The 14,959-nt window shown below is 40.3% G+C and overlaps 1 protein-coding gene across 4 annotated transcripts in view; it reads left to right on the top strand.

Moving 5' to 3' along the window:
- LOC115112985 (brain-specific angiogenesis inhibitor 1-associated protein 2-like) overlaps positions 1-14,959 on the top strand; it is a 181,574-nt gene that overhangs the window by 108,346 nt on the left and 58,269 nt on the right. For all 4 annotated transcript variants that reach the window (XM_065012692.1, XM_029640123.2, XM_065012691.1 and 1 more), the window contains 3 exons: positions 46-107; positions 1,388-1,459; positions 4,196-4,333. In XM_065012692.1, coding sequence (XP_064868764.1) covers positions 46-107; positions 1,388-1,459; positions 4,196-4,333 — 272 coding nt within the window. The remainder of the gene's footprint in view (positions 1-45; positions 108-1,387; positions 1,460-4,195; positions 4,334-14,959) is intronic.

The following is a 14,959-nucleotide window of genomic DNA, read 5'->3' as shown; positions in this document are numbered from 1 at the left end:
TCTCTCTCTTTTCCCCATTTTCTCTCCCATCTGTTCTCTCTTTAGGGGACGTACTCTTTCAGATGGCTGAGGTCCACAGACAGATCCAGATGCAGCTTGAAGATATGGTGAGAAGAACACAGGACCATGATCAGGATGATGAAGGCTTATTGTCTCTTACATTTGCTCTGGCATCTCAACTCTAGTATCACCCAATCACAATCTATACCAGGAGCTAACTAAGTATTTTGCTAATCCTCGTTTTAAAGCCATTGCCTGAAAATATGAAGATACTGTGCAATGCTTGAATTCAAAGGAACAGAGCTCTACTACGCACACACAAAACAATGGACTACTGGCCTCTTAACTATTGTTTTTATACACACTTACATCTCGCCTGTTCCTGCTCTTACAGCACACAGCCAACTTCTAGAATGTAAGAAAATATTATTGCTTCAGACTTTGCTTCAGACTACTAAAACAAAAAGAGAAGAAAAGAGACCAAAGGGCTTTGATACAGTTTCAGTCTCGAATGGCACCCTATTCCCTGTGCAGTGCACTACTTTTGACTAGGGCTCATAAGCTCTGGTAAAAAAGAATGTACTTTAGAAGTAATAGGGTACCATTTGGGACACAGTAACTTTAACGGCCCTTTAGAAAGAGCAGTACTCCAAAGCAGAGCCAAGGGGACTTTCTTGTTTTTATTCATTAGAGTCCCTCTGTCATCTGAAGACACCACCTCATGTGTTAATCTGGGATGTTTCATTATTTAGAGGCACCATTGATTCAGTTGTTTTGCAGTTTGTTTTCAGTTCCGCCTGGTCTGGGACTGGAGATAACTCTGCTATTTGTCTCTATTGACGCAAAAGTCAATTGTCAACATACACACTCTTAGAAAAAAAGGTTCCAAAATGCTTATTCGGCTGTCCCCATAAGATAAGACTGTCTGGTTCCAGGTAGAACCCTTTTGGGTTCCATGTAGAACCGTCTGTGTAAAGGGTTCTACAGTACATGGAACCAAAATGGTTTTTCAAATAGTTCTCATATGGGGACAACGCTTTTTTTTACTGAGAGTACACAGGCACGTGTTCACACACACATAAATAACCTCAACATTGGCATGAATTTCGACATAATTTACATACCGGTGCTATACAACCTCCCCTAATCCTTTGAGTGTGTTAGTTTTGATGTCACGACAAACGTCTCTCTCCAAGTCATGTTGACACCACAACACACGCTGACCGCCAGCCAGACTAGTCAATGTTTTTAAAAACAAACAAGTCTGGTTTGGAAGTTGAGAACGTAACAACCTGAAGCAGGTTCTATTCCTGCCTGTGTTGGTGATGAGATGTGTGGGTGTATCGTATGTTATCATTAACTCTTTGGAGTCCTTTCTGTCCTCTAGCTGAAGTCTTTCCACAATGAGCTTCTGACAGAGCTGGAGAAGAAGGTGGAGCTGGATGCACGCTACCTAAATGTGAGTGTCCTCCTAGGAAAGGTCATTCATTGTTGTCTCCCATTCATTCACTGTAGTAACTCCTTGTTGTTTAGCACCCTCTAAATATACCTTTAGGTGTGTTCTCACCTTCACTCTATGGTAATGGTTATAGGTTGATGGCCCTTACAAATATTGCTTATCATGACCTATAATTATTCATAGTTACTAACTGTGTTCTCATGACATTACAGCAGAGTTAATTTAGTTCAATTTTAGTTCAGATTGATATAATGCCTCTATATACTTCTGTGTCAGTGGTGTGTGTATTCTGAAGTGAATGCCTCATTAACAACGAGTTGACGCAGACTAGTGCTTTTAATTGTATTTTAAGTCAGCTAGCTAGGCCTCCTTATGGAGCAGCAGGAACCAGGATAGGATCCATATTCTCATCAAATCATCAGTTAGAGACAAACTCCACAGCTTTCTGAGAATTTCCCACAGGTTTTAATCATAACCACTCTGCAATAAAGTTACATGAATTATTTTCTTCTCTTACTTTCCACTCCATGAATTACTGGCTATTACCCATTTTAGGAAAATACAAATATGTAGAAGTTTGAGTTTTATTAAAGCGATAAACACATTTCTAGAGATATTTGAAGTGTTGGATTTGTTTCTTGAGGCTTTCCTTTCTTTTTCCAAGCTTTCCCAGACAACTTCTGCAGAATTGGGAATAAATAAAGGCCTACTATGAATGTCATCCCAATGAAACATCCCTTTAAATGAAAGTGTCATTTCTGGATGCTCACAAAATATCATCTGTACCAGAGTCACTCATTTAATAATACTGTAGCATCTATTTGAAATTCATATTTACCTCATCAGTTCATTTGAGTGTGTTTTTGGCATGATGGCATATGCTGCCCTTCTCTTGCTCTGCTCTGTTAATTCAGCATTGACAAAAGTAATTATCCACGCTCAGCTAGGTTTTTGCATCAGACAGAAATAAAAGATTGGAAACATTGTTTTGCGGCCACCAGAAAGGCAGGCAGGCAGGCAACCCAATCGCTTGGATTATGCTGTCTTGCATCAATCAGTGAATAAAAGGTGGTCAGGTGGATGGAAATGGGACCAAACAAATACATTAATTGGTAGAACACTAGTTTAGGGTAGCCAATGACTGTATACACAAAAAAAGTGCTAGTTAGTACCAACATGTTTTTTTTTTTCATTTTGTCCCTGTAGGGGAAAGCTTTTGATATTGGTTCTTTGGATAACCCTTTGTATAACAATTTGTATAATTGCGGACAGTTATACCAGGAACCAGAGGGTTCTTCATTACATTGTTAAATATTTCCCGGCTACTGGTAAGGGACAGTACGCTTCTTTATTCTGATTACTTAGGAGTTAACCTCACTTGGGATTTTAAATCATAACCTCACTGTTGCTAGCGACCTGAATTTCCTGCTACACCACTGGGTGTGTGGGGATGATAGAGATTAATAAAGATTAGAACCAGTAGAAATGATTTAATTTGTCCCTATGGGGGAACCCTTTTGGGTGCCCCATAGAACCCTTTAATTTGTACCTGTAGGGAAACCCGTTGGAGATCCATTTAGAACCCTTTCATGAAAAACCCTCTGGTTCCAGGTAGAACCAATTACAGGTTCTACAGTTACACTTATACAATACTTCAGATGGACTTATGGCAGACACTGTTAAAAACTACCTGAAATTTGGCATTATGTTACCAGCTACTGAGTTGCACAAAAAATACAGGAACAATTTATATTGTATTTTTACAGTTGAATTTAGGCATTATTGTTGTAAAATGACAGAATGCTGATGTATGCTGGTTACAATACACTCTTGTAAATTATTATATTTATTATATTATACATTATTATATTTATTTATATTTAATTTTACAGGATAAGTATTACAGTGAAATCATGTAAATATTGTTTTGTTCGTGTTGTCAGATTGGACTTGATTCTGGGCAACTTTTAGCAAAAATGCAGAAATGTATTCTTGCCGTTAAATCTGTGGCCAGTCTTTTTCATGGCCTGGCAGGAGCATTGGGCCAATAACCGAAAGGTTGCTGGATCGAATCCTAGAGCTAACAAAGTAAACATTTGTTGTTCCGCCCCTTAGCAAAGCAGTTAACCCACTGTTCCCCGTGCGCCGATGACGTGGATGTCAATTTAAGGCAGCCCTCCACACCTCTCTGATTCAGAGGGGTTGGGTTAAATGCGGAAGACACAATTTAGATGAACGCATTCAGTTGTATCCCCCTTTAACTTTTTATATTCCTTTGGTGGCATAGCAGTTCAAATCCCAGTTGAGGTTTATAATATGACTTATCCTGTACAATTACAGAACTTACGGCAGTTCATTAAATCAGGTCATTAAATCAAGTGTAGTCCCAAGTAATCAGCATTCAGTAGCATACTGTCCTTTTACAGCAATAACACCTTAATTCAGCTGTGTTATTGGAGTAACTTGCTGTTGCTTAAAGTACTTTTACTGCAAACAGTAGCCGTAGTGTAACATAAAATTACAGGAACTTTTTTAACGGTTTAGCATTTCATGGAATGAAATCAAAACATTTTGGAGAGGGGAAGAACCGGTTGGTTCTTCACAACCATCTCAGCAGTAAATAACCCTTCCTGATACGCAAAGGAAAATGGTTACCCATATCACCCTGAAGAAGAACACCTCAATAACTTTTTTCTGTGTAGAGCTTTTAAAACTGAATCTATACTCCCCCTACAGGCTGCTCTGAAGAAGTACCAGATGGAGCACAAGAGTAAAGGAGAGAGTCTGGAGAAGTGTCAGGATGAACTGAAGAAGCTACGCAGGAAGAGCCAGGGCAGCAAGAACACCTCTAAGTACGGAGACAAGGAGATGCAGGTGAGTGACTGGGGGAGGAGGAGGGAGACTGTGGGGGAGGCAGGGGGAGTGAAGGGGGAGAAGGACATTTACATTTTACATTTACATTTACATTTAAGTCATTTAGCAGACGCTCTTATCCAGAGTGACTTACAAATTGATGCATTCACCTTATGACATCCAGTGGAACAGCCACTTTACAATAGTGCATCTAAATCTTTTAAGGGGGGTGAGAAGGATTACTTTATCCTATCCTAGGTATTCCTTAAAGAGGTGGGGTTTCAGGTGTCTCCGGAAGGTGGTGATTGACTCCGCTGTCCTGGCGTCGTGAGGGAGTTTGTTCCACCATTTGGGGGGCCAGAGCAGCGAACAGTTTTGACTGGGCTGAGCGGGAACTGTACTTCCTCAGTGGTAGGGAGGCGAGCAGGCCAGAGGTGGATGAACGCAGTGCCCTTGTTTGGGTGTAGGGCCTGATCAGAGCCTGGAGGTACTGAGGTGCCGTTCCCCTCACAGCTCCGTAGGCAAGCACCATGGTCTTGTAGAGGATGCGAGCTTCAACTGGAAGCCAGTGGAGAGAGCGGAGGAGCGGGGTGACGTGAGAGAACTTGGGAAGGTTGAACACCAGACGGGCTGCGGCGTTCTGGATGAGTTGTAGGGGTTTAATGGCACAGGCAGGGAGCCCAGCCAACAGTGAGTTGCAGTAATCCAGACGGGAGATGACAAGTGCCTGGATTAGGACCTGCGCCGCTTCCTGTGTGAGGCAGGGTCGTACTCTGCGGATGTTGTAGAGCATGAACCTACAGGAACGGGCCACCTCAGGTTTGTATTGCTACTGTGAATGAACAGACAGACTGGGTCCCTAGTCAGCCTAGAGATGATGCAGTGCCAGCTGGTGGGTCAAAAGGTCACCGTAGGGGAAGGTGGTGAGGACACTGCTACTAACTCTGAGCCAGAGAAATATCATACTATTGGCCACAGCCCAGCAGGTGTCAGAGATGGGTAGCCGATCAAATCCAAAAGGGGATTTGGGCTGAGCAGGTATCTTATGGACTCTTTCCCTGAAGCAGAGCACTTTGTCCATGACTAAAATGTAAAACTTGTAGTGTATTTGAGGTTTATACGGCTTCGGAAGTTTGTAATTTCCACTTTGATATGTCAGACTTGATTTCCCCTTACAAAAAAATGTATCAACTTCTCCAAAGATAACCATTTATTATGATCCACATAATAATTCACATTTCCTGTTGCTGGAGGATTCTTTTCCTGCTGTAGCAAACTGGCCCAATTTTAGATCCTACATCTGTGGCTCTGTGACTGTGACTTGTGCTGATGACTGGAGGGGTAACGCCTGGAGTGTATTATGCTTCATTGATGCAATGACGCTGTTGATCTAATCGAGGCGTAAAAGAGGTACCCTCTATTGGGCCCGGGGTCTGTGGGACTCAGATCGCCCAGAGCCAAGCTCACTGAGAAGAGAGAGTGGGTGGAGAGAGAGACATAGAGATAGAGAAAGCAAGTGAGATGGGGCTGCAGAGGAAGAGGCAAACTGATTTTAATGTATTGGGAATGTCACTGGTCTGCTGCTGACCCAGGAACTAAGAAATAGCTCATGTTACATAACATATCAATTGGGTGTTAGAGGAGCAGTGGTACATCAATTATTCACACTGGTTTAACACCACGGTCTTCTCTCATTCCCATTTTTAATCAATAGATGTTTTCTAACCGTATTGCATTGGGTGTGTGCCTGCATTAGAGGTAGGTTAGTATATAATTTATATTGCAGTCTTCTCTGATTCCAATTTATTTATTCAGTTGTCAGTTCAAAACTGAAAATCGAAGTTGAATGATTGCTTTTGTGAATCCATTGGTTTGACTTCAGCGTTTAGAAAAGATGAGTATTGTAAATTTATTCTGTAGCTAAGGGCAGTGGGTTTCCCTTTGTTGAGACAGACACTGTAGATGAGTAATATCCTTCTGTCTGTCTCTCTCTCTCTCTCTATTCAATTTCAATTTAAGGGCTTTGTTGGCATGGGAAACTTATGTTTACATTGCCAAAGCAAGGGAAATAGATAATAAACAAAGGTGAAATGACCAATAAAAAAATTAACAGTGAACATTACACACACAAAGTTTAAAAAGAATAAAGCTATTTCAAATGTCATTATGTCTATATATAGTGTTGTAACTGATGTACAAATAATTAAAGTACAAAAGGTAAAATAAATAAACATAAACATAGGTTGTACTTATAATGGTGTTTGTTCTTCACTGATTGCTCTTTTCTTGCGGCAACAGGTCACAGATCTTGCTGCTGTGATGCCTGTCAGGGAAATTCCAGAGGAAGAGAGAGAATGTAGATTCTTCCAACAACAACTTTATTATAAGATTTGCAAAAATTAAGCAATCAACATCACCAAGAATGGTTCAGAGTTGAAAGCTTAACAAACATAGCCAGGTCTCTGCTTGTATAGAGAAAATTACAACCCCTTTCTGTATACGTGGCAGTCAGCAGATAGTGTGTAAAAGGTAATAAGTTGTCTGTGCAGACTTTAAGATTGCATGAGGTTGATAGCCCGAGGGCTCAACCGTCTAACTGCATTCACAACAACAAACCCTATATTGTACTCCTTTCTGCAAGGTTCCATACATGTGACTTTCTGTAGATAGTAAACCCACAGGATTTCACATGCTGCGGTTGCATCCAAACGTCTCTTAGCTGTAAGTTACCCTCACCCAGTCTTATGACTAAGTCACACCAAGACAAGTTTGTATCAGGTTAGAAAAAACACTAACATATAACGAGACTATTCTTTAAGCAGTAAAACATGGCATAGCATGACAAATTATGTAATTTTCCATGACATTTCCTCCCTTTTGAGACTAAGTCTCAACCTAATAGAAAATTACATACAAGCATTTTCATTAAACAAGCATTGACATGAGGAAAAAGAGGAAAGGGAAATACTTTTCTTACACTTTGCACATAACAATTTGTAAATGATCATTGTCATTAACCTCTATTTATTTTACCAAAAACACAGCACCCTGTCCAATTTGTCGGTAAATAAAGATATGCCTTATTACCACAGATCCAATAATGATCAGTAACTGTGGCTGAGCCATATTGATGTGGAGAGTAAATGTATATTTCTGTCTGAATAGCGCTGTACCCCACATTCAGTTTTAACGGTAATGCTGGAAGCTTATGTTCCATTTATCCAGCTACATCCTATTGGGAAGACACTGTAATTAACACATGTTGACATTCCCAGATAGGATTCATTGAATTGTGGTATGGAGATATTATTTGGGTTGTGACAATGGCAGGTTCGGAATGAGGTTAGCCGGGGTTGGATTAGAATATAGGCTCTGGTACACGGTGTCTGGGTTCTAAAATAATTTTGGGACACCGACGTGTACAATCAAATCAGCCTCTCATATCTTTTGTCAATGAAAAATCACCATTAATGCATTTTTCGCAAAGTTGTATCCTGTGAAGGTTTACCCCATGAAGTTAAATTTGATAAGAGCACTTCCAGTGCACATAGTGTCATTAACCTTTCTAGGGCAGGGGTTCCGCTAGAAAAGGCAGCGCACGGAATTCAATTTTTTTTTTTGAAATATGTAACTTTCACACATTAACAAGTCCAATACAGCAAATGAAAGATGAACATCCTGGTTAACCTTTTGTGACTAGGGGGCAGTATTTTCATTTTTGGGAAAAAAACGTAAAAGGGATATTTTGTCAGAACAAGATGCTAGAATATGCATATAATTGACAGCTTAGGATAGAAAACAGTCTAAAGTTTCCAAAACTGTAAAAATATTGTCAGTGAGTATAACAGAACTGATGTTGCAGGCGAAAGCCAGAGAAAAATCCAATCCGGAAGTGCCTCGTGTTTTGAAAGCGCTGCGTTCCAATGTGTGCCTATTGAGCAGTGAATGGGCTATCAACCAGATTACTCTTTCTCCGTATTCCCGAAGGTGTCTACAGCATTGTGACGTAGTTTCACGCATTTATGTTGAAGAATACCTGTAGGCGGCTACATTGCGCAAGTGGTCACCTGATGCTCCCAGAGAGATTCTCGCGTAAAATACAGAGGTAGCCATTACTCCAATTGGTCCTACTGAAAAACTAATTGTCCCAATAGATATATTATCGAATAGATATTTGAAAAACACCTTGAGGATTGATTATAAACAACATTTGCCATGTTTCTGTCGATATTATGGAGCTAATTTGGAATATTTTTAGCTGTTTTCGTGACTGCAATTTTCGGGCGATTTCTCAGCCAAACGTGAAGGACAAACGGAGCTATTTCATCCTACAACAATAATATTTTTGGAAAAAAGGAACATTTGCTATCTAACTGGGAGTCTCGTGAGTGAAAACATCCGAAGCTCATCAAAGGTAAACAATTTAATTTGATTGCTTTTCTGATTTCCGTGACCAAGTTACCTGCTGCTAGCTGGACAAAATGCTATGAAAATCTGAGATGACAGGGTGATTAACAAAAGGCTAAGCTGTGTCTCAATATATTTCACTTGTGATTTTCATGAATAGGAATATTTCTAGTAATATTTTTGTATGTTGCGTAATGCTAATTAGTGTCAGATGTTGACAACAGTCCCGTTCACAGGATCGGGTGTCTGTAGAGGTTAATCTACACATCGTGTCCCATTTCAAAAATGCTTTACAGCGAAAGCACAACATATGACTATGTTAGGTCACCACCAAATCACAAAAACACACACAGCCATTTTCCAGCCAAAGATAGGAGTCACAAAAAACAGAAATATAGATAAAATGAATCACTAACCTTTGATGATCTTTATCAGATGACACTCATAGGACATCATGTTACACAATACATGTATGCTTTGTTTGATAATGTGCATATTTATTTAAAAAATGTCAGTTTACATTGGCGCGTTCCGTGCAGTAATGTTTTGATTCCAAAACATCCGGTGATTTTGCAGAAATACTCATAATAAACATTGATAAAAGATGCAAGTGTTATTCACAGAATTAAATATAGACTTATCCTCTATGCAACCGCTGTGTCAGATTTTTTTTTTTATTAACGGAAAGAGCATAATTTGAGAACGGCGCTCAGATCCCAAAACAGCCAGAGGAATATCCACCATTTTGGCGTCAACAGAAGCTAGAAAAAACACTATAAATATTAATTTACCTTTGATGATCTTCATCAGAAGGCACTCCCAGAAATCCCAGTTCGACAATAAATGACTGATTTGTCCCATAAAGCCCATCATTTAGCCACGTGTTGTTAGTGTGTTCAGCCCAGTAATCCATCTTCATGAGGCGCGAGCACTTCCTCCAGACAAAAACTTGAAAAGTTCCGTTACAGTCCGTAGAAACAAGTCAAATGAGGTATGCAATCAATCTTTAGGATGTTTTAACATAAATCATCAATAAGGTTCCAACCGGAGAATTTCATTGTCTGAAGAAAAGCCTTGGAACGAGAGCAAACTCTGTCGGTAGCGCGCGTCATGAGACCGAGTCTCTCTGCCAGACCACTCACTCAAGAGTTATTATGAGCCCCTCCTTTATAGTAGAATCCTCAAACCAGTTTCTAAAGACGGTGACATCTTGTGGAAGCCCTAGGAATTGCATCCTCATTCATATCTCACTGGGATTTCAATAGGCACTGTTTTCTTGTTTGGATTTCTTCTCAGGTTTTTGCCTGCCATATGAGTTCTGTTATACTCAGACATCATTCAAACAGTTTTAGAAACTTCAGAGTGTTTTCTATCCAATACTACTAATAATATACATATATTAGCATCTGGGACAGAGTAGGAGGCAGTTCAGTCTGGGCACGCTATTCATCCAAAAGTGAAAATGCTGCTCCCTATCCCAAAAAGGTTAATGCTGGCCTCAACTGAATACTATAAGAATGGTGAAATCGCTGAGTGTGGAAAAAGACTACATAGATAGGAGGTGTTTTCTACCATTGGTTCAGTTTTTAGTGTATGATTAAGCAGTGACCACCAAGTGTTTCCCTCGTGATTCCGGCCGTGATGCTCGTCAAGTGGATGCATCGACCTCCTGCTTCTTCTTGTATTGGAGCGGCAATTATTTGCAGGACTCCTGTCCTGAGCCTGCCGTTGGCTCGAGCTGGAGCAGCTGTTATTTCAGTCCTGCCATGGAACTATGATGGTGTTGTATTCTTCAGTTGCATTGTGGCCACTTCTGGCTCTGGGCTGTTCTGCTCCTCCCAGGGCCCATACAAAAGCTGCAATGAGAAGACTGACCATAAAGCAACCAACATGAGAGTCCAGTCCTGGTCCTCCCATGGCATCTGGGGTTGCCTACAACGGACCATCTTCGTCTGGGTTGTGGGGCACCTGCAGTGGCTGGCGTGAACCCACGTAGACCTCTGTGCAAAGGTCCTTGATGACCAGCCAATCACCTGGCTGAAGTTTGTGAAGTGGTCCTCCCTTTGATTCAGGTATTGCCGCTTTTCCCCTGGGTAAAATAGACTTCAGAACATTGTTAAGTACAGCACAGTAACTTAGTGGCTTTTCTTGGCAACTCTGCCTTGAAGGCCAGCATCCCAGAGTCGCCTCTTCACTGTTGACATTGAGACTGGTGTTTTGCGGGTACTATTTAATGAAGCTGCCAGTTAACCTCTTCAACCTATGGGGGCGCTGTGTCATTATTGGATAAAAAGACGTGCCCGTTTTAAGCGCAATATTTTGTCACGAAAAGATGCTCGACTATGCATGGAATTGACAGTCTTGGAAAGACAAAACTCTGACGTCTTCAAAACTGCAAAGATATTATCTGTGAGTGCCCCAGAACTAATGCAACAGGCAAAACCAAGATGAAGTTTCATACAGGAAATGCCCCAGATTCTGAAGGCGCTGTGTTCCAATGTCTCCTTATATGGCTGTGAATGCGCCAGGAATGAGCCCGCGCTTTCTGTCTATTCCCCGAGGTGTCTGCAGCATTGTGACGTGTTTGTAGGCATATCATTGGAAGATTGACCATAAGAGACTACATTTACCTGGTGTCCCGCCCGGTGTCCTGTGTGCGTAATCTGTAGGTCCATGCGCGTTCCATTTCTTCAGAAGAGAAAGTAAACTGCCACGATGGATTTTATCATCGATAGATATGTGAAAAACACCTTGAGGATTGATTCTAAACATCGGTTTGCCATGTTTCTGTCGATATTATGGAGTTAATTTGGAAAAAAGTTTGCGTTTTAATGACTTTTCTTTTTCCTTACCCAAACGTGATGAACAAAACGAAGCGATTAGTCGACACAAATAATATTTTTTGTAAAAACGGAACATTTGCTATCTAACAGACTCTCCTCATTGAAAACATCTGAAGTTCTTCAAAGGTAAATGATTTTATTTGAATTCTTTTCTGTTTTTTGTGGAAAATGTTGCATGCTGAAATAGAGGCATAATCCTATGCTAGGCTAATACTAATACTAATACTGTTACACAAATGCTTGTTTAGCTATGGTTCAAAAGCATATTTTGAAAATCTGAGATGACAGTGTTGTTAACAAAAGGCTAAGCTTGAGAGCAAATAGATTAATTTAATTTAATTTGCGATTTTCATGAATAGTTAACGTTGTGTTATGCTAATGAGCTTGCGGATAGATTTACACAATCATGGATACAGGTTTTTTTTCGTAGCTAAACGTGACGCAGAAAACGGAGCGATTTGTCCTAAACAAATAATCTTTCAGGAAAAACTGAACATTTGCTATCTGAGAGTCTCCTCATTGAAAACATCCGAAGTTCTTCAAAGGTAAATGATTTTATTTGAATGCTTTTCTGGTTTTTGTGTAAAATGTTGCATGCTGAAATAGAGGCATAATCCAATGCTAGGCTATCAATACTGTTACACAAATGCTTGTTTAGCTATGGTTCAAAAGCATATTTAGAAAATCTGAGATGACAGTGTTGTTAACAAAAGGCTAAGCTTGAGAGCAAATAGATTCATTTAATTTCATTTGCGATTTTCATGAATAGTTAACGTTGTGTTATGCTAATGAGCTTGCGGATAGATTTACACAATCCTGGATACAGGTTTTTTTTCGTAGCTAAACGTGACGCAGAAAACGGAGCGATTTGTCCTAAACAAATAATCTTTCAGGAAAAACTGAACATTTGCTATCTGAGAGTCTCCTCATTGAAAACATCCGAAGTTCTTCAAAGGTAAATGATTTTATTTGAATGCTTTTTCTGGTTTTTGTGAAAATGTTGCCTGCTGAATGCTAACGCTAAATGCTACGCTAAATGCTACGTTAGCTATCAATACTGTTACACAAATGCTAGTTTTGCAATGGTTGAGAAGCATATTTTGAAAATCTGAGATGACAGTGTTGTTAACGAAAGGCTAAGCTTGAGAGCAAATAGATTCATTTCATTTCATTTGCGATTTTCATGAATAGTTAACGTTGCGTTATGGTAATGAGCTTGAGGCTGTAGTCAGGATACCGGATCCGGGATGGCTCGACGCAAGAAGTTAAGGACTTGTGAGGAAACTGTTTCTCAAACTAGACACTCTAATGTACTTGTCCTCTTGCTTAGTTGTGCACTGTGGCCTCTCACTTCTCTTTTTATTCTGGTTAGGGCCAGTTTGCGCTGTTCTGTGAAGGGAGTAGTACACAGCATTTTACGAGATCTTCAGTTTCTTGGAAATTTCCCGCATGGAATAGCGAGAAATAATTTCTCAGACTGATGACTTTCAGAAGGAAGTATTTGTTTCTGGACATTTTGAGCCTGTAATCGAACCAACAAATGCTGATGCTCCAGATACTCAACTAGTCTAAAGAAGGCCAGATGTATTGCTTCCTTAATCAAAACAACTGTTTTCAGCTGTGCTAACATAATTGCAAAAGGGTTTTCTAATGATCAATTAGCCTTTTAAAATGATAAACTTGGGTTAGCTAACACAATGTGCCATTGGAACACAGGAGTGATGGTTTCTGATAATGGGCCTCTGTACGCCTATGTAGATATTCCATAAAAAATTCCAGCTACAATAGTCATTTACAACATAAACAATGTCTACACTGTATTTCTGATCAATTTGATGTTATTTTAATGGACAAAAAAATGTGCTTTTCTTTCAAAAACAAGGACATTTCTATGTGACCCCAAACTTTTGAACAGTAGTGTACATCAGAGGCATTACTGTTACCCATGGCAATCCTGTCTCAGCCATCAGTTTAGTCAATTTCATTCTCAGTATTTGGTTGGCTCTCTCTACGAGACCACCACTGGACGGATGATAACTGCAATGTGTTCTCAGGTCAATTTGCAAACTTTCAGAGATGTTCTGAATAACAATATTTAAAAAATGAGAGCTGTTGTCTGACGTTAATTTACATGGCAGACCCCACCTAGGGATGATTTCCCTTAGTAGGTTCTTTGTCACAGCCATTGCTGGCATGCTTACAAGGAAATGATTCTACCCATTTGGAGAAGGCATCAACTGCAACCAGGTAGTGCTTATACCCCTGGCATAGATTAAGCTCAATGAAGTCCATCATTATGTGCTCAAAAGGTCCTTCAGACATTGGGTCGGCTGACATAGGCATCGGAATGCCTCTGTCTGCATTGTTAGTCATGCAAGTCAAATACTTAGCACAAAATTGCTCCTGCAAAACAGAAAATCCAGGAGCAAACCAAAAATTATGTACAATTTCTACAACTCCCCCCTTTGACACATGGTCTTGGCCATGTGCCAACTTAGCCACATAGAGGAAGCAAGATCTGTGTAAAACGGGAAGACCATTTGGCCCATGCCAGAGGTTCCTCAGTATGTCAAAGGAACACTTCTTCCTCCACTGTCTCACCTCCCCAGGCCCTGCACCTGATTGCCGATCAGAAACATCCTATAATGAAAACATATTTGCAGCTGAAACAGGAAGTGAAACTATTTGGAGAGTGGGGGAAACAATAGACATGGCAGCTGCTTTCGCAGCCATATCAGCCATAGCATGTCCTTTAGAGACAGGGTCAGATGCGTTAGTGTGAGCTTGACCATTGCAGACAGAAATGGATGTAGGCAAGAGAATGGTTTCCAACAGGTTCACAATCAGTTTAGAATGTGAAATTGTCTTACCAGATGAAGTAAAGAACCCACGATGCTGCTCCAATGTTCCAAAATCCTGCACCACCCCGAACACATATCCGCTATCAGTATAAATGGTAACAGTTTTATCCTTAGCTAGAATGCACGCCCTAGTCAGTCCTTAAAACGGATACATTTTTAATGGAATTCTAAGCATCACTCCATTCAAAACGGGCTCTGCGAACGTTAGATTCCATAAATTTGCTATGGGCTCCCGCTAGTTTAGCCAACGTTCTTAAGCCTTTTTTCAGCCTTGGGTGAATTTTGACTCGTTCTATTGTCCAGCCTATAGATAGCCAGAGCGAATTTACGAAAGTACCCGAATGTCCATTGAGAAAGCACAATGACAATGACATTTAGCTAAGCTAAGAATGACGTGAATAATCAAGTCAATAAACGTTTGGTAGTTAGATAGCCTCTAGTTAATATACAAGCAAGTTTGATGTATAACTACTAATGTTAAGTAGCTAGCTAACATACCTGTACATACTGCTGTACATGCTATGTGGTTCGTAAGG

The sequence above is a fragment of the Oncorhynchus nerka genome, linkage group LG28 (genome assembly GCF_034236695.1).
Source record: "Oncorhynchus nerka isolate Pitt River linkage group LG28, Oner_Uvic_2.0, whole genome shotgun sequence".
Lineage (NCBI taxonomy): Eukaryota > Metazoa > Chordata > Actinopteri > Salmoniformes > Salmonidae > Oncorhynchus > Oncorhynchus nerka.
This window is presented reverse-complemented; position numbering and strand designations above follow the sequence as displayed.